Source organism: Melospiza georgiana, chromosome 13 (genome assembly GCF_028018845.1).
Source record: "Melospiza georgiana isolate bMelGeo1 chromosome 13, bMelGeo1.pri, whole genome shotgun sequence".
Lineage (NCBI taxonomy): Eukaryota > Metazoa > Chordata > Aves > Passeriformes > Passerellidae > Melospiza > Melospiza georgiana.
Window position 1 is genome coordinate 4,004,350 of NC_080442.1, and position 25,567 is coordinate 4,029,916.

Here is a 25,567-nt window from a genome sequence, read left to right on the forward strand (position 1 = left end):
TAGGGGGAGACTCCTTGCTGCCCACCCTGTCAGAGCTGCCCTCCTGAGACTCCAGCTCTTGGGGCACAGGCTTTGGCTTTTTAGGGACGCTCCTGTAACAGCTTTCCCCTTGGCTCTGCACTGCATCACTGCCCGACCTCAGGCTGGGCACCACCGAGACGTCTCTGAGGGCAGCAGGCTCCTGGCTGCCAGCCGTGCTCTGGGGTGAGGAGTGCTCCCACAAGTGCTTCCTGCAGAACAGGATGGGGTCTGTGCCCTTGGCCTTCTCCAGGTACTCCTGGTAAGGTGCCAGGCTGAAGACGTTGTGGATCACAGGCATTGGTGGGGAGGATGACAAAGCCTTGGTGTCCCTCAGGTCCTCCAACCCTTCCAGACCTGATGGAGAAGGGCAGATGAGCTCCTTGGCTGGATCCATGACCTTGCAGGCATCTCCTTGTCCTGGTCCCCCATGGGAGGTGTCCTGAGGGGCTGGGCTGCTGTTCCTCCTCCCTGGGTGCAGGGTGTGACTGCTGTAGCTGGTCTAAAGCTACACAGATAATTTGGCCTAATAGACACCAACTCGACTAGCCTAGCTCATTAGAAGATAGGATTAAACAAGTCCCCAAGTGTACTAATGATAGTCTGGACTTAAGCTCGAACAGGGGATCTGAGCCAATTGTTTTAAATCATGGATGCTCTCCTATCCTTGGCTAGTGAGCTGGACAGAGTTAAGGTCTTTAGCCAACCATGTTTATATGAACAAGGGATTTGAAACCCCTATAAAAAGACCATTCAGACAATAATCCTTGGCTCTTGCTGCATGAGCACCATGTGTGCCTGTAGCATTCCTGTCTCCAACACCCAAGCAACATTTGGTGTCCTGGGTGAGGACAACAAGCTGCTGCAGTGTTGCAGAGAGACAGGGCAGTGGAGATTGCTGCCAGGCACCTGGGTGGGCTGTGAGAAGCTGCGGGCAGTGGAAAGAGCTGCTGGCAGCTGAAGGACACCAGAGAGCTGTGGGCAGTAGAGAAAGCCATGGGCAGAAGGGACCTTGTCTTAGATTGCAATGCAAGATGTAACCAGATGTATTCTATTACCATCTGTTAAAACCAGGTGGGGCAGTGTTCTTTACCTCTTCCATGACCCATCCTCCCTCCTGGAGATATCTTCTGCTAATGGGCCATTGAGTGTCACTGCCTGACTGATAAAATTCCATCTTCCCATTGTGAGATGCTCCACCCAGGGGGAGGAGCCAAGCATTGCCTCCAGGATATAATCTGGGACTTCAAACATCACAGGCAGCCTTTTCCACTGGATTCCCAGAGGAAGACCAGACCCTTCTACTTCACCAGTAGATCTTCAGAGGAAAACTCCCCTCTTCTGTAGGATCTTGCCTTCTGGAAGCAGACACCAGTCTTTCTAGCCAAGACAGAGCGGCGGGCAGCAGAGGAGGCTGCGGGTGGGCAGAGAGCACTGCGGGCAGTGGAGCGCTCTGCCTGAAGTGGAGAGTGTGGCAAGGAACAGCAGGGAAAGCCACGTGGATCCAAACACCTTTGTGATTTACAGACACCACTGGGATAAATGGGAGCGTGGGCATCAGTGCCAGAAGACCCTACACTCCAAGTATGGACTCTTATTTTAAGAAGAAGAGGGATTAAATATGATAAACAGGCTTTAGTGGCCTTACTAAAGTGGTGTGGGAGCCACGGACTGGACGTGTCCGAAGAGGCAGCCTTGGACTTAAACACATGGGATTGGGCTGGCAGATACATACTTGCAGCAGCTGCCACAGCCGATGAAACTGCCATCAATGTTGTCAAACCCTGGAGGCTCATCCTGGACCTGATAAAACAGTTAGAGAGCGAGCGAGACATGAGGCTGCTGCAGGAGATGGCACTGGGCGAGCAGGGGAGGAGAACGGGCAGAGCATCCCCCACGTGGTGCCAGGGAGTCTCCCCAGGAGGGGGTGACCTGTCTGCAGAGTGCCCTGTGGCTGCCTGGGGCCATGCCACTGCCCAGGGCAGGGACAATGTGCCAGCCAATCATCCCACCATGGCACAGAGCCGTGGGGCCATCCTGCACAGGGATGAGATGCTGGTAGAGCACACCGACACTGAACAAAGCAGTGGAGACAGCCCGCACTCCCAAGCTGAGTTACACAGGTGTCCTGCAGCCACCCTGGGCTCTGCCTCTTCTCTGTACCCTGCTGCACCATTCCTTGGAGCCACCACAGGCTGCCCTGCCTTTCCTCTGTGTCCTGCTGCTTCAGCCAAGACCACTGAGACCACAACCACCTGCTGTGAAATGGCAAGCTGCCGTGGAGCCTCCTCTGCCTGCTGCCAGGCAATGCTCGGCCACTGCAGGGTAAATGGCTGCTGTGGAGCACATGGCTGCTGCAGAGGGCTGCCTGCCACTGAGCCTGGCTGTGCCACGATGGCAAATGAGCCCTCTGTGACCAAGCCTAGCTGTGCTGGCTCTGCTGCTGCGCTGCAGGGACGCCCAGCTCTCGCAGAGTCAAAGCACCTTAGAGCTGTTCCAGTTATGCCTGTGCAGTCATTCCAGCAGCAGGCACCAGGGATACACACATGTCCAGACACAGCACACACGCCAGTACTGCCTCCTCCCAGAGCCCACTGGTCCAGCTCTGAGACTGCACTTTCTGCCCAGCTGCCATGGGGTGAGTCCAACCATTGCTGCAACTCAGGGACAGGCCTGGGAAATACATCACCAGAAATCCCTGGAAAAACCAGCAGATCAGGGAATCCCTCAGCAGTCAGTGCTGTGACTGCACTGCCACCATTGGAGCAGAAGATTGCTTTGGATTGTCTACCAGCAAAGGATACGAGAGACAACCAGAGCCATCATCCCTCAGCAGAGCCACAAAATATCGTCACCATTGCCGCATTACCAACAGTTCTGCCCAATCCTACTGGGCAAAAGGAAAACGATCATCTTAGTCTCCTGGAAATAAACCAAGAAGTTGCTCCAGCAGTTCTGTCATCTAAAGCTGCAAAAGTCGAAGACTGCATTCGGATGTATGAAGAGATGCACAGGCTGAAAGCAAGGGAGAGGCTGAGACAGTGGCAGGAGAAGCTGGAGCAGATGGTGAGGGCAGCCTATGCCCAGGCCAGTGGGCAGCTGAAGCACTTTGATGAACTGAGGGAGCTGAAGCGGCATCAGGAATTCCAAGAGCTGCAAGAAGTAATGGAGAAGAGCTCAATGGAGGCTCAGAGGCAGCAAGAGAAGTTGAAGGAAGAACACCAACGTAGAGCAAAGATATTGAACCTAAAATTGCGTGAGGCAGAGCAGCAGAGGCAACACCAGGAAGAGCTGGAGCTTCTGTGCAGGAAAGAGGGCCAGGAAAGACTGCACCGCCTTTATTCCATCCAGGAGGAACTGCTGCAGCTGGACCAGCAGATTGATCCCAGCTGCAGGCACAAAGATTTGCCCAGAATGGATCTGTCTGTGTGCAGCAATCGTGGCAACCAGATCTGTGCACGGGTGTCAGGGCTCACCCCCACCACGAGCAAGAGGGGGCTCCCGGATCCAGCAGGTGTGGCCAGCTCTGAACAAGCCCTGCAGGAGATGAGAGGGGCGATATCCAGCATGCAGCAGGAAATCACTGCAGCTCGAGAAGGAAGAAAGAGGAAATATGAAGAGGAAAAGAAACAAAACCAGGAAGAGTTAGAGAAAAGAGAGCAGATGATGTGGCAGACTTCTGTCCCTGCACAGCAGTCGTGGGGAAAGCAGGAGAAGGAAGGACTTCAAGTTGAAACAGAAGGAAGCATCATGCAGTGGTACTGGCAGCTTCAGGATGCTGCTGAGCAATGTGTTGCTGCTTTCAGTGATATTGGAAACTGCAGAGGCGACACTGAGGTGAAGAAGATAAAGACAAACCTGCAGAAAGCAGCTACAATCCCTGTGAGCCAGATCTCTAGCATATCAGGCTCTCAGCTGAGAGAGGTGTTTGATAAGATCAATAACCTGCTGTCTGGGAAGCCTGTTCAGACTGAAGGCCAGACGGTGTGGGTGACTCAGCATCCACAGGGGCTGGAATTTGTTTGTTACAAACTTGCAGAGAATTTTGTGAGACATGGGGAAGGAGAAGTATCTTTTCACCACGATTCAGCTTTCCCAATTGCTGCGGTGCTCTCAGGAATCTGGGAATTACACCCTCGAGTTGGAGACATCTTTTTAGCTCATCTGCACAAAAAGTGCCCATATTCTGTGCCATTTTACCCCGCTCGGAAAGAAGGGACTTCTACGGAAGAGTATCAGAGGATGCTTGGATATGAAGTTCATGATTCTAAAGTGGAAGAAGCAGATCATTTTCTTAAAAGGATGTCAGGAATGATTCGTCTCTACGCTGCCATCATTCAGCTCCGCTGGCCTTATGGAAGCAGACAAGGGGCTCATCCTCACGGTCTGAGCTATGGATGGCGCTGGCTTGCGCAGATGTTGAATCTGGAGCCTCTGGCAGATGTGACAGCTGTGCTGCTTCTGGATTTCCTGGAGGTGTGTGGCAATGCTCTGATGAGGCAGTATGGGATTCAGTTCTGGAAAATAATGCTCTTCATCCAGAAATTCTATATCCCAAGAATTGAAGCTGTGACCAGCTCGGGCCAGATGGGCTGTTTGTCACGTTTGAAGACTTTTGTGCAGAAATGTCTACAGGCAGAGGAAATTCCATTACCAAAGGGCATTCTGACACCTTCCTTTTGGAGAACATAAGTCAGTCTGTATTTCCTTTCCCCTTCATGTTTAATTTAAGAAGATTTATTTTTTTTACACTTAGAAGCTAATCTTTGCATTAGATCTTTATAAGTTTTTGTATAGTTATTTTGTATAAGTTTTGTACAGTAAATTACCGAAACTTCAAGACTTTTCCTTCATATGTTTAATTGTGGAGGCTGGTAAACTGAGGAGAAGCTTACCATACTCCCTTGGATGGACAACAAGCAACAACCTCCCTAGTCATGGTGAGGGAAAAAGCTTCCCTCAGAATACATTGTTGCATATTGGTTCTATGTATCCCATTTGCCCTTCCCCTTTGTTCCACCCCTGTGCCCTCATTTAATTCGTTCTGATGTTCTGCCCTGCCCCTCAGTATCCCTTTATAAACCCTGCTCTCATTGCCTGGGAGAGTTCTTAATCCCTGGACCCTTTGGGGGTAGGAGCTCAATAAAGACCCTCTTTGGAACCCCATACAAAGATTCTCTCCTTTTCTTCTGTGTTGCTTGTGGCTGAAATCACCCAAGAGCTGAAATCACTGGACAAGAGCACAATATGCCTGTGCACCCAGGACCTGTTTTTAGAGATGCTTCTCTGGGAAGGTCGCAGCAGTCTACCACCTCTGCCTGCCATGACATTTAATCATGTAGAAAATGATTTAAATCCAATATCCTGATGGCTCCAGAGATTAAGGACTCTTGGACTGAAAAGTTGCACAGTGCAATGCCAAGTTCCATCGTGCAGTTCATCTCATGGAAGTGAAAATACCCACAGAGCAGAGTAGCAAAAGCTGCTTACACACTGAATCACTTAAGAGGACCAGAACAATCCCAAAACCCAGTAATCTTAACCCATTTCCTATCATTACAGTCATCGGGTGATGCCCAATCACCTAAAGCAATGGCAAAAGACATTCTCACAAACAGGAGGGAAGGTCCATGGGGATGTGGGTATGGGTGCATTTCCACAGACATCAGAACAGGGTGGACACCAGCCAGGTGTGTCTGCCCTGCCCTACGTCCTGCTGGGGACCAGAGACAGCACCCTCCTGATGGTCCCTCAGCGGATAGCATGGACCAGTGATTTTAACAACTTCTACACCTCTTACACGGAGATTTGGGACCTTCTGAAGTGACAGTTTAAGGATTTTACCCATTCAAACGACGCAAAGATTTTATAATATGAGGTCTTGAGTATTTTATATGTTTAAGAGTCAAAACCTGAACTTGAGAAGTTGTTTTCCATGTTATCTTCTCACAGTTCTAAAGTTAAAATGTTTCCAGTCCATAGAGTTAAGTTATAAGTTTGTAACCTCCCAGTTATAAGCCTGGGGCATGCCAATTTGAAAGTTTGTATTGTTTGTGATCCTGCCTGACAGCTCCTGGGAATGAATGTTACAACTTCATTGTAACAACATCACCGGCAGAGAGAATCTAGGCTTGTTGAGTTGGGCAGAAACATCTGTGTGACCACTCTGTCCTGCCATCCTGTGTGCAAAGGGCCCTTGCAGAGGGATGACAGAGAACAACTTGCATGTTTTAGAACAGAAAGGGGGAGCTGTGACAGCTACAGCTGGCCTAGAGCTGCACAGGAAATTTGGCCTAACAGACACCAACTCAGCCAGCCCAGCTTGTTAGAAGAGAGAAGTAAACAAGTCCCCAGTGACAGGATGGGTTTAAGTTCAAACAGCAGACTGTCACTGATGGTGGAGACAGGAATGTGACATACACACACCGAGGTTCATGCAGCAACAGCCAACATCTATTGAAGTGCAGCCCCTATCATAGGGGCTTTGAATGTCCTGCTCTTACAGACAGGAGTGGATAAAGGTCATAACTCTGCCCAGCTCACTGGCCAGTGATAGGTGCGCATTCTCGGTTCAAAGGGATTGCCTGGGTTCCCCTGCGGCCAGGTGCAGCTGCTCGTGCACCAGAACAGGATCTTTATTTCAGGTCGAGGCCTGTGAAGCTTCAGCCCTGGCTCCGAACGCCACATTTCCTCTCCGGCTCTGCGGCCGCGGGTGCGAACGCGAGTGCGGATCTGAGGCGGCGCCTCCCTCAGGGCGGTATGAGGGGCCGGGCTGGGCCGCACTGCGCCTGCGCGGGCTGGGCTGGGCGGGACCGCGTCCGGACAGAAAGGGCGGCTGTGATTGGACAGAGCGGAGAAAGGCGGGCCGGGATTGGCGGCTGTAATTGGACAGGGCGGGGATTGGTGGGCGGAGCGCTGTGAGGGGCGGCCCGTGGGAGCGAGAGGCGCCGGTGGGGCGGGGCCTGCGCTGCTGGACGGGCCGGGGGCGCCGCGGGTGCCGCTCCGGGACCCCCGTCCCCTCCTCCGCCGCTCTCCTGCCGAGTCCGGCCAAAAGGCCCCGCAGAGCCCCTACCGGAGCGCCCCGGCGGGGAGGGGCGTAGCGGGCAGGGGCCCGGGAGTGGTTCCGGGTCGGAAAGGCGACTCTGCCGTAGCAGCGCGGACCGGGGAGCGGCGGCGACATGGTGGGGAGGGGTTGGGCGGCGGGGAGCGGGGAGGGCGTGCGGAGCCCGCTGCCGGCTCTGACCGCCTGTTCTCCCGCAGCGCTTCCGCTTCTGCGGGGACCTGGACTGCCCCGACTGGGTGCTGGCCGAGATCAGCACCCTGGCCAAAATAGTTAAGTGTCCCCCGTGTCCCGCGCGTCCCCTGCCTGCTCCCCGCCTGCTGCGGGCCCGCCGTTCACCCTCCTTCTCCCCCGCAGTCCTCCGTGAAGCTGAAGCTGATCTGCGCCCAGGTGCTGCGGGACCTGCTGGGGGAGCCCATCGAGGTAAGTGTGGGGTACCGCAGTGGAGGCCAACGCTACAATGGCATAATCAGCAACGTTAATTATTCTCTTCATGCAAGCCTCAGCGTTAAGAACGCTACTGGCCTCTACTAGTAGTACTAATATGCATAGTAAGTTTTATTATTATTAATGTTTAGGTAAGACTTGTCAGTGTTAACGCTGGTAGTGAGTGTGTTAGCTGGTGCTCACCGTGATGCTCTGCTCTCCCACAGTATGACAAGATCCTGAAGCTGACCTCAGATGCAAAGTTAGGTGAGCACTGCTGTCCTTACCAGGACAGCACGATGGAGCCACACTGCAGGGATGGGCAGCAATGGATCTGGGGCTGCCTTCCCAAGGTGACAGAGCTCGCCCTCCCTCCTGTCTGCAGAGTCAGGGGATGTGAAGGCGACCATTGCTGTCCTCGGCTTCATCCTCTCCAGTGCAGCCAAGCACAATGTAGACAGTGAGTCTCTGTCAAGCGAGCTGCAGCAGCTGGGACTGCCCAAAGGTAGGGAAAACCCTGAGGGTGGCAATTCCCACCCCGATGGAGGGCAGGCTGGCTGCTGTGCTGTCCCCATCACCTCCCGTCCGTGCCGTCGGTCCCTGGGGTGCTTTGGGGGGTTTGGCAGCTGCAGGTCGGTGTGAGCAGAGGGGTTTTCCCCTTGTGTCCCCTGACGAGCAGAGCATGCCAGCGGGTTGTGCCGTTCCTATGAGGAGAAGCAGAGCCCCCTCCAGGACAGGCTCAGGGCCTGCAGCCTGCGATGTGAGTGGGGTGCTGGGGGTTTGGGGTCACCCTGCGGGAGAGAGCCGGGCTGCTGACACCATGCCACTGCCCACCCTAGTGAGCCAGCTGGGCTCGGTGCGCTGGCGGGTGGATTACACCCTGAGCTCCAGCGAGCTGCAGGAGGTCAATGAGCCCGTGGTGCACCTCACCTTCAACGTGCGCGACAGAGAGTGTGAGAAGATGACGGCTGTCCCTGTGACGCTCTCGGCCAACAAGTTCTGGGTGCTGCTGGCAGGTGAGGCACCACGAGGGGTGGCAGCGGGGACCTCCGTGGGGGATCCTGCGGGGGGAATTGCTGTGGGAGGCACGCTGGGAATGGGATGCTGGAAGGGATGCTGCAGTACCAGCAGCTCCCCTACATCTCCACATCTCTCTGTAGAGCTGAAGCAGGCCCAGGCGCTGATGAACACCCTTCTCTGAGGAGCCACGAAAGGAGCCCGGCCACGGCGGGAGGCTGCGACACTGAGCTGGGAGTCCAGATTGGTGCTCCTGGCTGCGGAGCAGGACGTTTCCCTTCCCTCCGGGCTCCCGAGGCTCCTCGGGGCAGCTCCAATAAAGTCTCGGTGACAAAGCTGAGCCGTGTCCCGCTGTGTCGCCCCGCGTTGTGCAACCTCCGCCCGCGGCGGGACCGCCCCGGCAGGGCACCGAGCTCCGGGATCAGCGCGCAGCCAATGGGAGCGCGCACCGCCCGCGCCGCAGCCAATGGGAGCGCTCCCCGCGCCCCGCGCAGCCAATGGGGGCGGGCCGTGCCCCGGCGGTGGCGGCGGGCTCGGGCCGTGCCGTGCGGCTGCCACCATGCCCGAGTGCCCGGAGCTGCACCTGGCCGGGCGCTTCATCAACGGGGCCTGCGGAGCGCTGGTGTTCGCGGGCGGCGTGGAGCGCTCGGCCGTGGGGCGCGGCCCCGAGGTGCCCTTCCGCAGCGAGGCCTACGGCATCTCGGCCGTCGCCCGGGGCAAGGAGCTGCGGCTGACGCTGAGCGCGCTGGACCCCGCCGCCGGTCCCCCCGCGCAGGACCTGGTGTTCCGCTTCGGCATGTCGGGCTCGTTCCGGCTGTGCCCCGCCGCCGAGCTGCCCCGCCATGCCCACCTGCGCTTCCTGACCCGGGAGAGCCCCCCCCGCGCCCTCTGCTTCGTGGATCCCCGGCGCTTCGGGTCCTGGCGCCTGGGGGACGCCTGGCAGCCGGAGCGCGGGCCGTGCGTGGTGTCCGAGTACCAGGCGTTCAGGTGAGCGCCCCGGGAACGCCCCCGCTCCTTTGGGGGGTTTGGCCGCTTTCCCTGCACAGACATGGCCGGGTGACTCTTCTTGATGGCCCGTGCTCGCTTGCAGGGAGAATGTGCTGAAGAACCTGGAGGACAGGGCTTTTGACAAGCCCATCTGTGAGGTGCTCTTAAACCAGAAGTATTTCAATGGAATTGGGAATTACCTGCGTGCTGAGATCCTGTACAGGTAAGGTGGGTTGAGCACCCACTACATAGTATTATATAGTTTTGGGGTTTATAGCCTAATTCATAGAAACTGTGTAAGTTCTACTAGACAATCTGCTCCTTATGAAAATTTGTTTACCACTCTTACTTAAAACATGCCTCAACTCTATGCCATGCTGTAGTTGTGTGAGAAGGACTAAGTTTCCCACTCCTGAGTGTAGGAATTAAATGTAGCTAGAGTTAGAAAGTGCCATCAGGGCAAAGAACAAGGAAACTGCAGTAGAGGGGTACAGGAAGTGGGTGGGAGTTGAGGGAATGCATTTTTCCTAAAACGTGGAATTGAAATGAAATATACCAACTAGACATTGAAACCTATCGTGAAAACGTGTCCCTCGAAATAATAGATTGTTATGGACAACAGCAGCTTCTATTACTGTTGCTTACATTGGTTTCTTTTGTTGAAGAAAAGGGGTGACAAGGACCTCCTTTGTGTAACTCTCTCAGGTTGAAGATCCCTCCCTTTGAAAAAGCTCGGACCGTGCTGGAGGCCCTGAAGGAGCAGGAGCAGGAGAGGAGGAAGAAGGTGGGGAGCACCAGGTGCTTTCACAGGCTCAGAAAGCAGCAGGTTTCCAGACAGATGCCAAAGGCAGAGGTTTGGTTGCCCGTGGCCCTTCATGAGCTTCCTGCCCTAAGGAAGTCTACAAGTGTTTTTGGGGTGGGTGGAGAGGAAGAGGAGAGGGAAACAAACACCTTGCAAGCTTAAAATCCCCTGGGGGAAGGCTGCAGTAAAGCCCAAGGCTGATCTTGTGGCCTCAGGGGAGAGGAAGTGGCTATTTTAAGCCTGAGAACAAACTACATGACCTGCTGCTGGTGTTTCTGTGTGTTAGCCCTCTTTCATGGCTTTGTAGCTAAGTTGGAAGGCTACTGTGTGGTGAGCTCAGGGCTATTGAGTGTGGAGAGCTCATCCTCTGGAGGGCAAGAGATGGGGAAGAGGACGGGAGGAGAGAAGCTGAGGAAGCAGAGGCAGCTGGCAGGTGACTTCTGTGCCCTTCTCCATGCCTGCAGGATCCTTCCCTGACGCTGAGCAAGAAGGTGAAGCTGAGGCAGGAGAACCCAGATCTGCTGGAGCTGTGCCACAGCGTGCCCATGGAGGTGATCATGGCAGGTGAGGGGACGGGGCTGGCAGGGAGGGCAGGGCTTGGCATGCTCAGCATCGGGAGGTCTGGGGGGCCACCCTGACATGGTGATCACAGCTTCTGCTCTGATGCTCTCCTTTCCCTGTCTGCCCTCCCAGAGAAGCAGCTCCTGGACCCCGAGCACCCAGATAATTACTCCAACTTTAAGGACTGGCTGCAGTGTTACTTGGTGCCCGGCATGAGCTCCCTGCGGGACCGCAGTGGCAGGACCATATGGTTCCAGGTAGGAGCCTGGGAGCCCCCAAACCACTCCTCCAAGGGGACACTGGAGTGTTTTCTGCTTGCTGAGACTCCCATTGCTCTGTGTGCCTGGGGGTCTCCCTCTCCATCCAGCTCCTGGGCATGGGGGGTGACAAGGACCTCCTTTGTGGTGGACAGCCAGCTAATGGGTGGTGGGCAATCTGCAGCAGATGGAGGGAAGAGGGGGTGTTTGGGTGGTCTGACAGCCCTGTTCTTCCCTCCTGGGCCCTGTGCTTGGGGCCTTGCAGGTACAGGGAATGATGGCAGAGTCCCCAAGGCAAAGGGCAGGCAGAGCAAGCCCAACTCTCCTGTTTTCCCAGGGAAATGTGGCTGTTTCCCTGTCACTGTAGTGGCTGGAGGATGGAGAAGGGTCAGGGATTCTGCTGCTGCTGCCTGCAGAATGACTGCACCCCAGCCAATGCTCTGTGCCTTCCTTACAGGGAGAGCCTGGCCCCATGGCTCCCAAAGGTGAGTTTCCTCTCCCCTTCCTGTGGGACCCGCTCCAGGAGGGCTCCTAGGAAAGCCTGTCCTTGCTGTGCAGCACAGGGGCACAGGCAGGAGCAAAGCCACTCTCTCTGGGGTGCTGACACTCCAGGGGACAGAAGCCATTTGTCCCCAAGGCTTCTTACCAGCATCCAAACCTGCCTGGGCGCAGCTGGTTTTTCATCCTCACTCAGAGCAGCATCCCTGCAAGTGGGATGCTGTTCCAGGCCCTGCCTCACCCTCTCCTCACCCCACATCCTCTGGTGCAGGGCAGAGACCCCGCAAGGCGCCCCGCAAGAAGAGCCCGGAGCTGAAGGCAGAGCCCGAGGCACCGAGCCCCAAGGTGAGCAGCTTTGTGGCTGTGTCTGGCTGTCCTGCTGCCCCTGCCCTGTTCGTGGTGATGATCCCACATGGAGTTGCCCACCTTGGTCATCTCCAGCTCTGACACTCACCCAGGTCACCCCCCGTGCCCCGAAGCAGCGCCGCAGGGCTGCAGCGAAACCCCCAAAGGAAGTGAAGGAAGAGCAGGAGGAGAAGGAAGTGAAGGAAGAGCAGGAGGAGAAGGAAGTGAAGGAAGAGCAGGAGGAGAAGGAAGTGAAGGAAGAGCGGGAGGAGCAGGCTGGCAGGCCAAGGAAGGGCTGTGCCCGTGGCAGGAGGACAGTGAGTGCTGCCCCAGCCTCGCCTGAGGTGCCTCAGAGCGTCAGGAGAAGCCGCCGCGCATCCGCTCGCAGGGGCACAGGTGAGCCTGGCAGTGCCTTTGTGCACCCCTGGGGGCTCTGGGAGAGCTCCCTGGTGGTAAAGGGATGGAGGGCAAGGAGAGGAGCCCATGGGGCAGAGCTGGATACCCCTTTGCCCTCTGACTCCTCATTTCCTTCTTTGTTCTCCGGGTGCAGCCCCTGCCGTGTGAGTGTCACCTGCTGCCACCTCCTGAGGGGCCAAGAGGAGCTGAGGCAGGGCCTGGCCACGGACCAGGGTTAGTGCTAGTGAAAATGGAGCTGTTCCCTGCCCCTGCTCACACTTATTTGCTGCTGTGCCATGCTGCCAGTGTGGGAGGGAGAAGCTGAGCCTGGTGATGGGGCTTTTCCTGCTGTCCACAGGCATTTCAGGGAAAAAAAGGGTCAGGTCCATGCGTTGTACTGGACTCTGACTCTTCCCTCTCCCTCCTCCCTTTCTGGCTGCTGACCAAATCACTGTTTTTAGCTGACTAATAAAGTATTTTGTGTAGAAATCACCGTGCATGCCTTTTCATGCAAAGGATAAATCCCTCTGTGCCCAGCCTCTTCTCCACAGGGGCTGGAGCAGGCTTCCCCTCCGCCTCATCCCCCCAAAATCAAGGTCAGTTCAGCCTCCCCAGTGCCAGGAGTGAGGTCCTGCTCAGGCAGACACTAAAAGAGCAACTACAGCAAACACCTGGGAGGAGGCAGGTCAGTGCAGTTACCTGGAAACAGGTTAAGAAAACAGGCTGGAGCTTGTTTTTATGTAATTCTCTTGATTTTTCTTTTTTTTTGTGTTTCCTCTTCTTCAAGGGCAGTGCAAGGGGCAGGCAGGGGGAGAAGGGAAGGAGTGGAGTGTGTCTTTACACACTGCTGGACAAGATGAAGGCTGTGACACAGGAGTCACTGTAGAAGCTGCTGGTCCCCAAACCTCTACAGCAGAAGCAGGGGCCACCAGCCTGTCTGCACCTTTGTCCACACTTAAATGAGCTCAGAACTCACTCAAGATCACCCACTCTGGTTGGGCAGTGGGCAGCTGCCCTCCTTCCCTGAGGAGCAGGGTTGTTCAATCCCTGCTCTCCAACACTTGGGTGCAGGACAGAGGGACAGTGCCCTGCCCTGGAGCTGCTGCCTTGCACAGCTCTTGGCATGGGGAACAGCTCAGCCTGTGATTTGAGCTCCCAGGGCTGGTCCAGGTGGCTGCAGCCCCAGCACAGGGCGATGTTTGGGGTCAGTGGCTCCAGACCAGGAGCACGGAGAGCACACGGAAGGGTGTGAAGGAAAGCCTCAGGCCCTGCTGCTCCAGGGGCAGGTGGCCCTGCGCAAGGGGACGCTCCAGGAGGTCACAGCTGGGGACAAAGCACAAGGCTGAAGGACTGATCCCCATCCCCACACACCCCCAGCCCTCCTGCCTGCACTCACAGCATCGCCTCCTTCACGGGGAGGGGGGTCTGGAGCCAGGCAGTGACTGTGCTGCCGTGGGCCTCGTAGAGACGAACCACCACAGCCTCAGGCCTGTCCTCAGCCTTGGGGGAGTTCAGACACATGAGATCAGACAGATGAGACAGGCACGGCCCCTCCAGCACAGGCTGCTGTGCCCAGCTGAGCCTGGCCACCAAAGAGCAAACCCTGCTCAACAACAGCTCCTCAGCCCCTCTGCCCTCCTGTACCCCAGCACCTGCCTGCTTGACAGCCTCCAGCACGATGGCAGGTGAGCTGACAGAGAAGGCACTCCAGGCTGGGCACTGGGCACGGCTGGCTGGCACCACGTGGAGGGGGAAATTCAAGTTGTAGGCTTGCTGAATCACACCGGCCTCCTGGAAGGAGCCTGCAGCACAAGAACTCTCTGTGGTCAGTGTCTGTACACACACAGCCAGGGGCACTCTCACCCCAAGGCTCACTGGAGCAGCTGCCACCCTGCATGGCCCCACAGGGCACAGCTCTGTCACTCACCCTGGTGAGGCATCACAGCGTAGGTGAACTGGTGGTGCCCAATATCTGCTGTGGCATCAGGGGACTTGGGTGCTCTCAGCCTAAGGCAAGGTGAGGTTAGTGAGACTGGTGCCTCGGCAGCACCCAGTGTCACCCAGAACACTGTGACAACACTGCTGCTTCCCGTGCTACCTCCAGCTGGGCCCTGACGTGGAAGCAAACACACAACAGCAAACAGACCCTGGACAGCTCTAGAAGCTAAAAAACTGGAGTGTCATCCATGAAAATTGCAGCTCACTAAGTCAAACTGAAGTAGGCATTTTGTTTTAGCTTTGTATGCACCCTAACATTAACACTCCTGTTCCTTTCCTCTCCTTAAGCCTCCCTTCCTGGTCAGCAACAGAAAAGCTACCAGCTACAAATATGAGTCTGATCTTTCCTCAATTATCTTTGAGCACGGTTCACAGGAATTAGATCTAACTGACTAAAATAATTCCCAGAAAACAGCCACCCACCAGGCTATTTCCTTGTTATAACTGAGGTCATTTAGGAGCAGGCGTTGCCTTGATTTCCAAGGGACCCCTCAGAAGGCAGAGTGCCCCAGCAGCCCCCCTCAGCCACGCACCCCTCACTCACAGGGAGAGGCTGAGCACGTTCCTGTGGGCCGATGCTCCGTACTTGCAGTCGTTCAGCAGAGCCACCCCAAAGCCGTGCTCAGAGAGATCCAGCCACTTGTGAGCCCACACCTGAGCAGGCACAAGGGATGTTCAGCACACAGGGGGCACTGCCTGCAGCAGGAGCAGCCCCAGGAGCAGAGCAGCTCCCCCTCACCTCGAAGCGAGCCCAGTCCCAGGACGTGTTCCAGTGCGTTGGCCGCTGCAGGTGCCCAAACTGGATCTCGTAGGTGGCGTTCGTGCTCCGCACCTGCACGGGGAACTCCACCTTCAGGAACTTGTGGGCCTCCTTCCACTCCACCTAAACGTGGCAGCGGGAGGATGTCACCGTGGGGGACTGACAGGCAAACACTGCATTTCTCATGTCCTGGTGTGCAGCAGCCAGTGCACGTCAGCTACAACAAAATCACACCAGAGTCTCAACACGGATCAACTGGTGGGTCCCACCTCCACCCCTGGCCCTTGGGACCCCAGCCTTGGGCTGCTTGCTCAAGCAGGGGACTCCAGGGAAGAATACAGGGAGGGGGGATATAATTCAGGCCCAAGGTGCAGCTCCCCAGCTCCCAGCTGCACAGGGTGTCAGCGTCACACAGCAGCCACGGGCCAAACCTGGGTCAGGAAGCGGAGGTAGGGGCACATGGCATCCAGGATGATCTCCTGGGTTAAGGTGCTGCTTTTCCCCACCTGCAGGGAGAAGCTCACACTTCCCCGCAGGCCCCCAGCCAGGGTGATTTCCAGAGGCTGCAGCAGTGTGGTCACTGGCTTCCTAGAGAGAGGAAGGAAGGCAGAGATAGTCTCAGCCTGGTAGATCCAAATCCCAATGCAGCAGGCACTCACTTCTCTCTCACAGCTAGGACTGACAGGGAGGCAGGAATTTTAGGGAAAGCCCAAAATCCAAGTGCTGCACGCACTGCTCCTCTACCTGGTTTGCAAGTGATAATCCATCACATCCCAGGCATCCCAGTAGAGGGGAACATCATCAAAGAGTGCAAACTGGTTGGCATAGCAGCCATCTGGGACTGACTCTCTGAAAGAAAGTGGAACAGGGGAACAGCAGCATCAGAAAGACTGGCAGTGGAGAAAGGTGCACAGTGAGAAGTCCTGGGAGAGGTTTGAGGAGCTCAGGGCCAGGAACTGGGTGACACAGACCTCCCTGAGACCAGCAGCTGAAGCGAGGTCAGGCGCCCCATCGTGTCCAGGCAGACAGCAATGACCCCATTCTCCATGGTAATGGAGCCATCCTCCTTGGGAAAAGGCCAGAAACAGGTGTCACACACCCACACCTGTGGGAGCTGTGCCTCCAATGCAAATTTAACATAGGTTTCTCCCTCCTTTCAACCCTAACCCTGATTTCTCCTCTGACTGTGGGGAACACAGACCTGAGGAAATCTGCCTTGTGCTTACCTGTTTCCTCACTGCCACAGGCTGAGGAGGCACAAATGGCTCCTGCACCAGGGCATAGCCCATGCTGGGGACTGTCACCAGAGCTGGAAAGAAAAGAGGTTCCGTGTGACCGTGTTCACAGGGGTCTCAGGCTGAGGGAAGAGATGAGGATCTGGCTCCATGTTTCAGAAGGTTTGATTTATTATTTTATGATATATATTACATTAAAACTATACTAAAAGAATGGAAGAAAGGATTTCCTCAGAGGGCTAGCTTAGAATAGAATAAGAAGGAATGATAAGAAAGGTTTGTGGCTTGGCTCTCTGTCCAAGCCAGCTGACTGTGATTGGCCATTAATTACAAACATCCAACATGAGACCAATCACAGATGCACCTGTTGCATTCCACAGCAGCAGATAATCAATGTTTACATTTTGTTCCTGAGGCCTCTCAGCTCCTCAGGAGGAAAAATCCCAAGGAAAGGAGTTCCCATAAAAGATGTCTGTGACAGTTCTGCTCCAACACTCGCCCCAGACTGAACCCTAAGTGACACCACTGCTGCCCTGCTGCTGTCATGTCAGATCTACCGCCTCCTCCCATACCCTCCTCTTCCTCATGCATACTTCAGAGCACTTTATCCCCTTTCAAGTTGTCCAAAGAACAAGCTGAACAGCCAATAAAACCCTCCCCAGGGGAGGGAAAGGCAGAGCATTTCCCTGTTAGGAACTCCAGGTCAGACATACCCAAAGTCTCTGTTCCACCTGGTCCAGGGCTGGCGATCACCTCGGTGCGTTCCCAGGCCAAGGTGTTCAACACGAGGGAGCTGTGGGTGCTGCAGGCCTGGGGCTGCAGCAGATCCCTGCACAGGCACTGCACAGCCTCCTGCTGCAGCTGAGCACCAGCCCTGCGGATCTCTGGGCAACAGAAGGGCCTCGGTTGGCTCTGAGAGAGCTTCTGGCACTCTCCGTGCAAATGTACACACACTTCATCTCCTTCCAAGCTACAATTGCTAATTATCATTAATTGTTATTATCTATTAGCGATTCAAGTGTATAATTATTCCGAACTTTGTTGTTACAAGATTACAATGAGCCGTGCCAGCTCGGCTGGAAAATTCTGGTTACCGAAGCTCCTGCAAGCACCCCTGGGCAGGCAGAAACAAACCTTGCTGGGAGCCTATCCTGGCATGCCAGCAGCAAGCAGAAAAGGCAATAAATTGGGATGGTTCTCAATCCCCTGGCTGCTAATCTAACACCATTCCAGACATGCCTGCTGAGCTGGCCCCGGCAGCCCAGGCCTGGAGCCTCCCCAGCCCCACCAGGCAGTGAGCGCCCTCCCAGCCAAACTCCCTGCTCACCTGTGTAGTATTGCAGGGCATCCTCAACCACCAGCTGGATGCAGCTGCCTGGCAGGACATCGTGGAACTGGTTGAGCAGCAGTAACCTAAAACAGAGAGCAGAAACCAGGGAAGAAAGTGGCACGGAGCATTGGATTTGTGCTGGCTTAGAACAAGCTCTTCTCTCAAACCAGAGCCCTGTTTGCAAGACAGACAATCTTAATAACTGTTCCTTATTCCCCCATTACCCAGCACTTGAGAGAAAAGGATTTTTTCCACAGCATCCTTTAAATCCCTTCATGTTAGGGCCCGTCAGCCGTCAGTAAACCACAACCACGGGCAGTAAGAGGTATTTGTTTTTACCCCTCAGGGCTATGAGATACCTTGTTGCACAAGCTCAAACAAGCCAGAACTAGGGAGGAAGAAGCTTTGGTAGGAAATGAAGCTTCCAGACAGCAGAGCAGTGAGGGTTTGGAGTTATCTTTCAGCAGGAGAATCAAGCAGAGCAGCAAATTCTTTCCAGGTAGGAAAGTTTATGGCAGGGGCTGTGCACACACAGTGCTCAGCACTGAGCTCTGCCCCAGCACCAGCAGTGCTCCCTCCCTCCCTCCCTCACCTCCAGAGCTGCTGGAGCTGGCTGGCAGGGTACTGGAACGCTGAGTCCTGAGCCACAGCCAGGCTGCTGAGCACTTCCACGTCGTGCAGAATCCGCTCACACTCTCGGTTGCCCTTCTTTATCTGGCAAGGACAGAAGGGAGATGCTCAGGAGATGGGTAGCTGGGATGGATCTCTCACACCAGCAGCAGAATCCCAGCTCCAGGGCAGCAGGGTTGGTTGCTTGCAGGTGTTGTGAGTGTGCTTGGCCCCCTTGCCTGGGATGGGACCCTCACCTGGGCCTGAGTGGTGTAGGTGCCATTGTGCAGCTCGAGGAAGAGCTCTCCCACCCAGGTGCACAGCTGGGATGATTCCTTCTCCAAGACGGAAAAGAGCTGGTCTGGAGTGGAGATCTGCACCCTGTGGGACAGACACACAGACAGTGATGAGCTGGGGAGAAGCCTGTGACATGGCTAAGGGTGTATCTGGGCTGGAAAGGTGTCAGGCCTCAAAATCTGCAGCACAACCACACAAAGTATTCCCCTCTCCCTTCTCCTACCCCTCTCCTGTGACATTCCCCAGGCACAGCTGCTGTGCTGGCCCTTCACCCCACAGCTCTCCTGAGGGCTCACAAGCAGTCCATGGCTGCCCTGTGGACCTCTTCTTACAGCTCTTGATGATGGAGAGACTCCATGCCCTGAGAATCCTTCCCAGCCTTCTGCTTGCCCATCTCCCTGCCCTTCTCCCTTTCTTTGGCACTGCTGAACACCAGACCTGGCTCAGAGCAAATGCCCCTGCCAGGAGAGAGGGTGGGAGCTCTCCTCTCACCTGGGCAGCCCATCTGTGTCTCTCATTCTCTTCATCCTGTCCAGCATCTTCTGCGTGGGGCCTCCTCCTCCATCCCCAAAGCCGAAGAGGAACGCGCTGTGGTTCACACGGCCTTTGTCCTTGTTGTTCTTCACTGTTTTCAGCACCTGGAGGGATTTTTGGGCAGCTGCAATCCCCTGGCACCCAGCCCCAGCTCCCACAGCTCCATACAAGAAAGCCAGGTCAGTCTTTAGGGTGCAAAGCCCAGTTTTGCTCTTCTTCCCCAGCCCAAAGTGCCTAAATCAGGCACAGGCACATCAGGCACCCCAACAGCCTTTGTCCAACAATGCTGCCAGGTATCCTGCTCCCCTCCCCTCTCCCAGAGCCCCTCAGAGGGCTGGCACTGCCCTTCTCATGCAGGCCTGGCACCTCACTCACCTCTGCCACTCGCCCCTGCATCCCATAGGAGTCACCAGGGGGGAAATGGGTCAGGACCTGGGAACCATCAATGCCTTCCCAGAAAAAGGTGTGGTGCTGGAGGGGAGAGAAAGGAAAATGTGGTGCACAAGGGCATGCCAGAGCCTCTTCAGGGTTCAAAGTGGGCCTTCACTTTCTCTCCAGGGAGGTGCAGGATGCCCTGATGGATCAGTGCAAGGAGAGGACAAGAACAGGGAATGCCACCAGGGCAGGGGCTGGATTGCTGTCTGTTGGACCTGCACACAACTCACAGCTTCCCATCTGGAAGCAGAAGGAATATCTAGGCCAGGGGCCTGGCTGGATTAGAGATTAGACATCTCTAATCATGTCCTTCCTCTCTCCTGAAGCCTGACAGGACATCCCTGCCACCAAAACCTAGAGGCTCCTGGAAGCAGAGCCTGTGTTAGCTGAACTGAGGAGCTGTGGAACCAACAGGTCCAGCCCTGCAGAAGACTGCAGCACCCAGAGTGTCCATCCCCTGAGGAGAAGGCAGCAGAGCTCACCAGGAAGGAGTTCACCAGGTTCCAGCTGAGCTTCTGCGTGAGGAAGCGCCGGATCCCAGAGCCACGCATCAGCTGGGGCAGCTGGGCCGAGTACCCAAACGTGTCTGGCAGCCAGAACTGGGGCACAGGAGCACAGGGAGAGACACACACAGGTCAGCCCAGCCCCACAAAGAGCAAGGGCTGCAAGGACACGGTGGGTGAGGAGGGTGTGATGGAAAAGAACAAGTACCTCCGTGCAGATCCGGCCAAACTGCTCCTGGAAGAACCTCTGGCCCTGGAGAAACTGCCTCACCATGGACTCCCCGCTGGGCAGGTTCCCATCCTGGGGAAGGCACAGGGAGGCCATGAGGAAAGCCAGGCACAGGGAAGGAGAGATCTTGTAAGACCTCCATAGGAGCATTGTACTTTTGCCAGGCTGGACGCTTCAGACAGCTGCTGCTCCTAGGCCTGGAGACCACCACCAAGCAGACAGGCTCAGCAAAGGCTCTGCTCCCCCCTGGTGCCAGAGGGTGGCACAAGGAGGGTGTGCCAAGCCAGGCTCGCCGTGCTACTCACCATTTCCACCCAGGTGCCTCCCACAGGGATGAACTGTCCCTTGGCCGCCAAGCGCTGGATGCGCGCGTAGAGCCCGGGGTAGCAGCTCCGCACCCACTGGAACTGCTGAGCCTGCCGGGGCACAGGGGTCAGCCCCAGCTCCCCACAGCCTGCCCTGCCCCCTGCAGCACTTCTGGCTCGTCACTTGTGGGATTGCAAGCCTCTCTGAGCTCCTCAGAGAGACACATGAATGCAGCAGCTGAATTAAAGCCTTTGGAGAAATTAAGATGTACTAAGCCACATAGATACGAAGCAGAAGTGTAGGTTTAAGTGCAAGTGTAAGTTACAGTTTTAAGAAAGTAGAAATATATTTTAAGCACCTTAAGAAACTGTGTTAGCTAGTAAAGGCCCTAAGGCCTAGTTTAAAGTGCAGTAACTTAGCTCCAGACATATCAAAAACACAGCAGAACTTTGACTGCATCTCTAGAATAGACAGAACTATATGTGTAAATAGATAGAACTATTCACATGAATAGATGATAAACTTATACATGTAAATTATAAGTAAGAAAACAGATAGTATATCTGTGTAAATAGACAATATTATATACCTAGTTTTTTAGGTAAGAGCTGACACTACTTTCATACTACTTTCGCAGATTAGAATGAAGGTTAGATTGGTTTAGAAAGAATGTTTTAGAATCATGCTTTTAGCTTAGATTGGTAGTTTTGTGTACAAGAGTCCCCCTGTATTAAAAGGAACAAGAAGAAGAAGACAAGAAGAAAGAAGAAAAGAAAGAAGAAGAAAGAAGAAAAAAGAAAAAAGAAAGAAAGGAGAAAGAAGAAAGAAGAAAGAAGAAAGAAGAAAGAAGAAAGAAGAAAGAAGAAAGAAGAAAGAAGAAAGAAGAAAGAAAGAAGGCCGTGGTCCCTGCTGCTGCTGTTTCTGCACGAAGCCCGGGACTTCCCTACACCAGAGAGCAGCTGTTGCACCTGCAGCTCTTGCCTGAGACTCTATGCCAGAAAGCTTTTAGCATGGGTTTTAATACTTTAGCATGGACTTTTAACACCTTGAACTCTCTGCCTTCAAGACTGATGTATTCATGCAATAAACAACTTTATATCCACTAACAATTGCCCTTGTCTCCTTGAAGAGCCCAGACCCCAAACAGCCTCAACCCAGTTACATCCCCCCATCTCCTTTGCTGGAGAAGCAACATGCCAGGAGCAGAGGAGAGGCGTCCAGAGGGAGATCCCTCACCTGGGAGCAGGCAAAGGTGAGCTCTGGATTGTGCTCCATCAGATGCACCACGGTGACCCAGCTCCGGGCACACTTGCGGATGGTCTCCTCATAGGGCCACAGCCAGGCTGCAGGGACAGGCAGCCATGGTTATCACCTAACACAAGCTCCTCACGGAGCTGGAGCCTCTCTGAAACCCCTCCTGGGATGGGAAATCGAGGGCTGAAGCCCAACAGGTGTAAAACAGCAGGCTGTAATTCATCCCTCATCCCCAGTCCCATCAGTGTTCCAAAGGGCTCAGCCAGCCAGACCCACACTCCTCACTGCCCCAGTGACAAACCAGCAATGTGGCAGCACACAGGGCCCATTCCCTGCTCTCAAGGTGTGCCTGGAGCCCAAGGGCAGCCTGATCCCCCCTTGGGCAGCACACCCTGGCCTCCAGTGAGAGGAGAGGGAGCGCTGTGCTGCTCTCACCAGAGTCAATGTGGCAGTGTCCCATGGCATGGATGGTGTGCTGGCTCTCGCCGTTCCTCTGGCTGAAGATGGCTGCAGCCAGGTCCCGTGCAGCAGGGAAGGTGGAGGGGTCTGTAACATCACACACATTGACCATCTGGTTGGCAGTGTAGAGTGCCTGGAAACTCCTCTGGTTCTCCTCCCCGAGGAGCTGGGGTTGAGAGGGATAAAAGCATGACTCTGGCCACTGTATCAGCTCAGATGTTACCTGTCTCCAGGAGAACCTGCTACCTTCTTTCAACATCTATCTCAGGCAGTCATAACAGGTAAACACCATGTTTCTGCTTCACAAACACAGCCTTTGGCCTTTTCTCACATGCCTTCCCAATCCAGGTTCCACATATGCCCATTCCAGGGGACTGTGGTAAACATAGCCTGCTTTGGAGCAGAAAGCAGATGAAAAAACACCTATGGCTTCTCTCAATTCAGTTTTCTCCAACTCTAGAATATCCTGAGTTGGAAGGGACCCACAAGGATCAACAAGCCCAGACAGTGTCAATTGTGCTAAATTGCAGAAGCAGCAAACATTTTCTCCTCCAAGGTCTCAGGCCACAGAACAGCAGCAGGAGAAGAAGCAGTGAAGCTGAGGAAAAGGTGAAAAAGGGAAGAAGAGCTCCCAGACCTGAGCCATGTCCAGCAGTATTTCCAGATCCACCAGCAGTTCATAGACATCTCTGTTGAAGACAACCAGCTCAGCCTTGCTCAGGGTAACCCTCCTGTCTGGGTCTGGAGGGGCGATCATGCTGCCCTTGCCAGCTCCAAAGAGCCCATTGCAGGCCAGCTCCACGTACAGTGTCAGGCTGTGGGGACACGAGGAAACCATCAGGGAGCAGTCACAAGCACCAGGACACAGACAGGGATGTGCGTGTGTCCTCAGCCCCTTGGCTTCCAGCAACACCAAGGTCTCCCAGCAGCGGGGGGCTCTGGCATGCCTGACCACCCACCTGTGGGGCTCTGACTCTTTCAGGCTTCTTGTCAGGATGTAGCTGGTCTTCTCACCTTCCTTGGTCAATCCCTGCACAGGGAGATGGCACATTCAGCAGAAGTCCATGACAGCAGGCTGGATGGGCAGGATAAGATACCCCAAAGTCCAGAGAGGCTGGTCCCACACACTGTGGGATAATTGTTGGCACAGGAACAGGAACAGAGCCCTGCACAAACCACGTTAGGGATTCCAAAGGTCACCCTGTGTACACAGCAGGGCACTGGCACACCCCTGATCCGTGTCTCCATACCTGGACGGGCTGGGCATCTCGCCACACCATGCCCTCCCCGTCACTCTCCCAGACGAAGTGCACTTCCCGCCCTGCCCACGCCGGGGGGATACTCAGCTCCACCTTAAACCAGCACGTCTCCCACCTGGAAGAGAGCAGGCAGCAACCTCAGCCCACTGTGTGACCTTCTCCCGAGGGACAACACGCTCCCTCAGAGCCCTCCATGGAAAAACCAGAGTGGGGACAGCCCAAGAGTTTGATGGGATTCACACACAGGATGCTGCCTGTCCACATACACACCTGATTCAACCTGTGCCTTTCTGGAACCCCAGAGAAACCGGCAGGGGCATCTTGTCTGCCCACTGCTGGGTTAAGAATCTCCTCCCAAACTTGACAAGCAAACACATCCCCCCAAGAAGCGTCAGAGACACAACCACGGTCACAAGGAGCTATCAGCAAAAACCAGCAAGAAACTTGTGAGTTCCCTCATGAAATCTCCCTTAGGGCTTCTGAGCAGCCACCTCCAAGCACTCAGCAGGGAAGATCAACTCAAGCCATCACCAGGGAGAGCTTGTGAGCACTCACCCACACAAACACCTCTGAGACACGAGCTCCGACCCCACCAGGGGCACAGCACCACCGAAACCTGCTACTCACGTGGGCCCGAAGGATTCTCCCACTTGCGCCGGCCCGAATTGCTGCGCCACAGCCTCCTGGTACGGGATGCGCCGCGGGGTCCGGAAGCAGGACAGCGATGCCGGGGGACAGCGATCCCCGAAAAGCCTGCGGTCCGAGACGGGCACATGAACAGAGACGGTCACATGAACAAATTCAGTCCCGCTCGGACAAGCCCAGGGACAGAGAGCTTTCACAGCTCGGCTGAATCGCCCTGCCAGCACCCATCACCCTCAATAGTATTAACAGATGGCTGAGGAATAAAGGGCCTGGGCGGCCAGGGGAGGGCAGGGGGCTGCGGGGCTGTGCCGTGGAGCCCCAGGACAGCGCTCTATGCCCACTAAGGAGAGTGTGTGTGTGAGATTTGTCCCCTCAGCGTGAGAACACTGAGCCCCCCGAGCCCCGCACCCACGGCCGGCAGCGCCCGGGGCAGCGTCCCCAGCCCGCGGGGACCCAGCGGAGCGCCCCGGGGGAGGCCCGAGAGTCCCCGCGCCGCCCACCTGCCCCGCAGGTTGCAGTCGGTGAAGTAGGTGTCGGACAGGAACTTCTCCACCCGCTCCAGCGCCGTGCGCCGGTGCTTGATCGCGGCCATGGCAGCGGCCGAGCCCCCGCCCCGCCCCGCCCGGCGCGGCGCAGGCGCGGCCCAGCCCGCCCGGAGCCGAGGATCGCGTCGCAGAATACAAAAAGCAAGATCAAATAAAAAGAAAATTGGAAAAAAAAAAGCAAACCTCTGCTATTGTACAGGCTGGGAGCAGAGCTGGGGTGTCAGATGGAGCACCAGAGGCAGAGGTCATCCCACGGTGTGTCCCAGGGACCTGCACCAGCCCCCTTGGCTCAATGACGTGCAGGCATAGGACCCACCAAGCAGCAGCAGCTGGTACTTCCAAGCTGGCCAGAAGTCTAAATCACCAAAGATTTTCCCTCCCCCATCACCTTGAGCATACACCAGAATAAAAAAAGGGGGGAAGTAATAGGGGAGCGTGCATGATACCTTTGGAATGGAAGAGGACACATGAGAGCCCCTTCCTGCCTGGTTACAGCAAGGAGAAAGGACACAGGTGATTTATTGCTAGCAAAGTGTGTGTTCTATGATTCTGTGAACCTGCACAGTGAGTCCAGGGACGATGGAAGCCACTCCAGGTGTGCAGCACTGGCAGCAGGGATTTTTGCTAGGAAAGCCACCTCCGTTTGAGGAGGCACGGTGCAGTGGTGGCTGTCGCGGCTTACAAAGTCTGTGCTGAATTCTTTATTTTTAAATTCAGAATCTTCCCCCGCGTTTTAAATATCTGCCAGTGTTAAATTTCTCTGCTTAAAAAAATATATATCCCATATGTGGATTTCTGGAGT

The 25,567-nt window shown here is 55.3% G+C and overlaps 4 protein-coding genes across 5 annotated transcripts; 3 read left to right on the forward strand and 1 right to left on the reverse strand.

Annotated features, from left to right (window-relative positions):
- The first annotated feature begins 808 nt into the window (after positions 1 to 808).
- On the forward strand, positions 809 to 4,710 carry LOC131089073 (mRNA export factor GLE1-like). Its single transcript, XM_058033596.1, has 2 exons — positions 809 to 863; positions 2,894 to 4,710. Exons 1-2 carry the CDS (start codon positions 809 to 811, stop codon positions 4,708 to 4,710), a joined length of 1,872 nt encoding a protein of 623 aa, XP_057889579.1.
- Positions 4,711 to 6,954: 2,244 nt separating this feature from the next.
- Positions 6,955 to 8,861, forward strand: COMMD4 (COMM domain containing 4). Its single transcript, XM_058033475.1, has 8 exons — positions 6,955 to 7,199; positions 7,279 to 7,350; positions 7,436 to 7,501; positions 7,732 to 7,771; positions 7,890 to 8,009; positions 8,184 to 8,264; positions 8,344 to 8,520; positions 8,665 to 8,861. Exons 1-8 carry the CDS (start codon positions 7,197 to 7,199, stop codon positions 8,703 to 8,705), a joined length of 600 nt encoding a protein of 199 aa, XP_057889458.1. The 5' UTR covers positions 6,955 to 7,196; the 3' UTR covers positions 8,706 to 8,861.
- Positions 8,862 to 9,080: 219 nt separating this feature from the next.
- Positions 9,081 to 12,364, forward strand: NEIL1 (nei like DNA glycosylase 1). Of its 2 annotated transcripts, XM_058033471.1 has the most exons (8): positions 9,081 to 9,508; positions 9,612 to 9,731; positions 10,214 to 10,292; positions 10,775 to 10,874; positions 11,004 to 11,613; positions 11,898 to 11,971; positions 12,085 to 12,168; positions 12,214 to 12,364. In XM_058033471.1, exons 1-8 carry the CDS (start codon positions 9,081 to 9,083, stop codon positions 12,312 to 12,314), a joined length of 1,596 nt encoding a protein of 531 aa, XP_057889454.1. In that variant the 3' UTR covers positions 12,315 to 12,364. The 2 variants fall into 2 exon arrangements, with proteins under 2 accessions (XP_057889454.1, XP_057889455.1); XM_058033472.1 differs by lacking the exons at positions 11,898 to 11,971; positions 12,085 to 12,168; positions 12,214 to 12,364 and having other exon boundaries at positions 11,004 to 11,128; positions 11,466 to 11,569.
- Positions 12,365 to 13,097: 733 nt separating this feature from the next.
- MAN2C1 (mannosidase alpha class 2C member 1) lies at positions 13,098 to 24,819 on the reverse strand. The gene is made up of 26 exons (XM_058033236.1): positions 24,721 to 24,819; positions 24,203 to 24,328; positions 23,567 to 23,690; positions 23,276 to 23,346; positions 22,954 to 23,131; positions 22,293 to 22,482; positions 21,840 to 21,946; positions 20,603 to 20,713; positions 20,277 to 20,369; positions 20,048 to 20,164; positions 19,506 to 19,601; positions 19,089 to 19,234; positions 18,557 to 18,680; positions 18,283 to 18,404; positions 17,688 to 17,773; positions 17,074 to 17,244; positions 16,352 to 16,434; positions 16,097 to 16,191; positions 15,870 to 15,974; positions 15,557 to 15,713; positions 15,105 to 15,248; positions 14,910 to 15,019; positions 14,295 to 14,374; positions 14,024 to 14,169; positions 13,764 to 13,867; positions 13,098 to 13,690 (listed from the first exon to the last, which is right to left on the reverse strand). The coding sequence occupies exons 1-26, from the start codon at positions 24,810 to 24,812 to the stop codon at positions 13,573 to 13,575; spliced, it is 3,096 nt and encodes a 1,031-aa protein (XP_057889219.1). The 5' UTR covers positions 24,813 to 24,819; the 3' UTR covers positions 13,098 to 13,572.
- Positions 24,820 to 25,567: the final 748 nt, after the last annotated feature.

Excerpts from the sequence above, each read along its gene's own strand:
- LOC131089073 (XM_058033596.1), top strand. The coding sequence starts at position 809 with ATGTGTGCCTGTAGCATTCCTGTCTCCAACACCCAAGCAACATTTGGT. Across the intron at positions 864-2,893 it reads AGCAACATTTGGTGTCCTGG|TTCTGCCCAATCCTACTGGG; the intron begins GTGAGGACAACA and ends CATTACCAACAG.
- MAN2C1 (XM_058033236.1), bottom strand. The coding sequence starts at position 24,812 with ATGGCCGCGATCAAGCACCGGCGCACGGCGCTGGAGCGGGTGGAGAAG. Across the intron at positions 23,691-24,202 it reads GGAGAATCCTTCGGGCCCAC|GTGGGAGACGTGCTGGTTTA; the intron begins GTGAGTAGCAGG and ends GCTCTCTTCCAG. Across the intron at positions 16,435-17,073 it reads AGGTGGAACAGAGACTTTGG|CTCTGGTGACAGTCCCCAGC; the intron begins GTATGTCTGACC and ends TTTTCTTTCCAG.
- NEIL1 (XM_058033471.1), top strand. The coding sequence starts at position 9,081 with ATGCCCGAGTGCCCGGAGCTGCACCTGGCCGGGCGCTTCATCAACGGG. Across the intron at positions 9,509-9,611 it reads TCCGAGTACCAGGCGTTCAG|GGAGAATGTGCTGAAGAACC; the intron begins GTGAGCGCCCCG and ends GCTCGCTTGCAG. Across the intron at positions 12,169-12,213 it reads AAGAGCAGGAGGAGAAGGAA|GAGAAGGAAGTGAAGGAAGA; the intron begins GTGAAGGAAGAG and ends GAAGAGCAGGAG.
- COMMD4 (XM_058033475.1), top strand. Across the intron at positions 7,502-7,731 it reads TGCTGGGGGAGCCCATCGAG|TATGACAAGATCCTGAAGCT; the intron begins GTAAGTGTGGGG and ends GCTCTCCCACAG. Across the intron at positions 8,521-8,664 it reads GTTCTGGGTGCTGCTGGCAG|AGCTGAAGCAGGCCCAGGCG; the intron begins GTGAGGCACCAC and ends ATCTCTCTGTAG.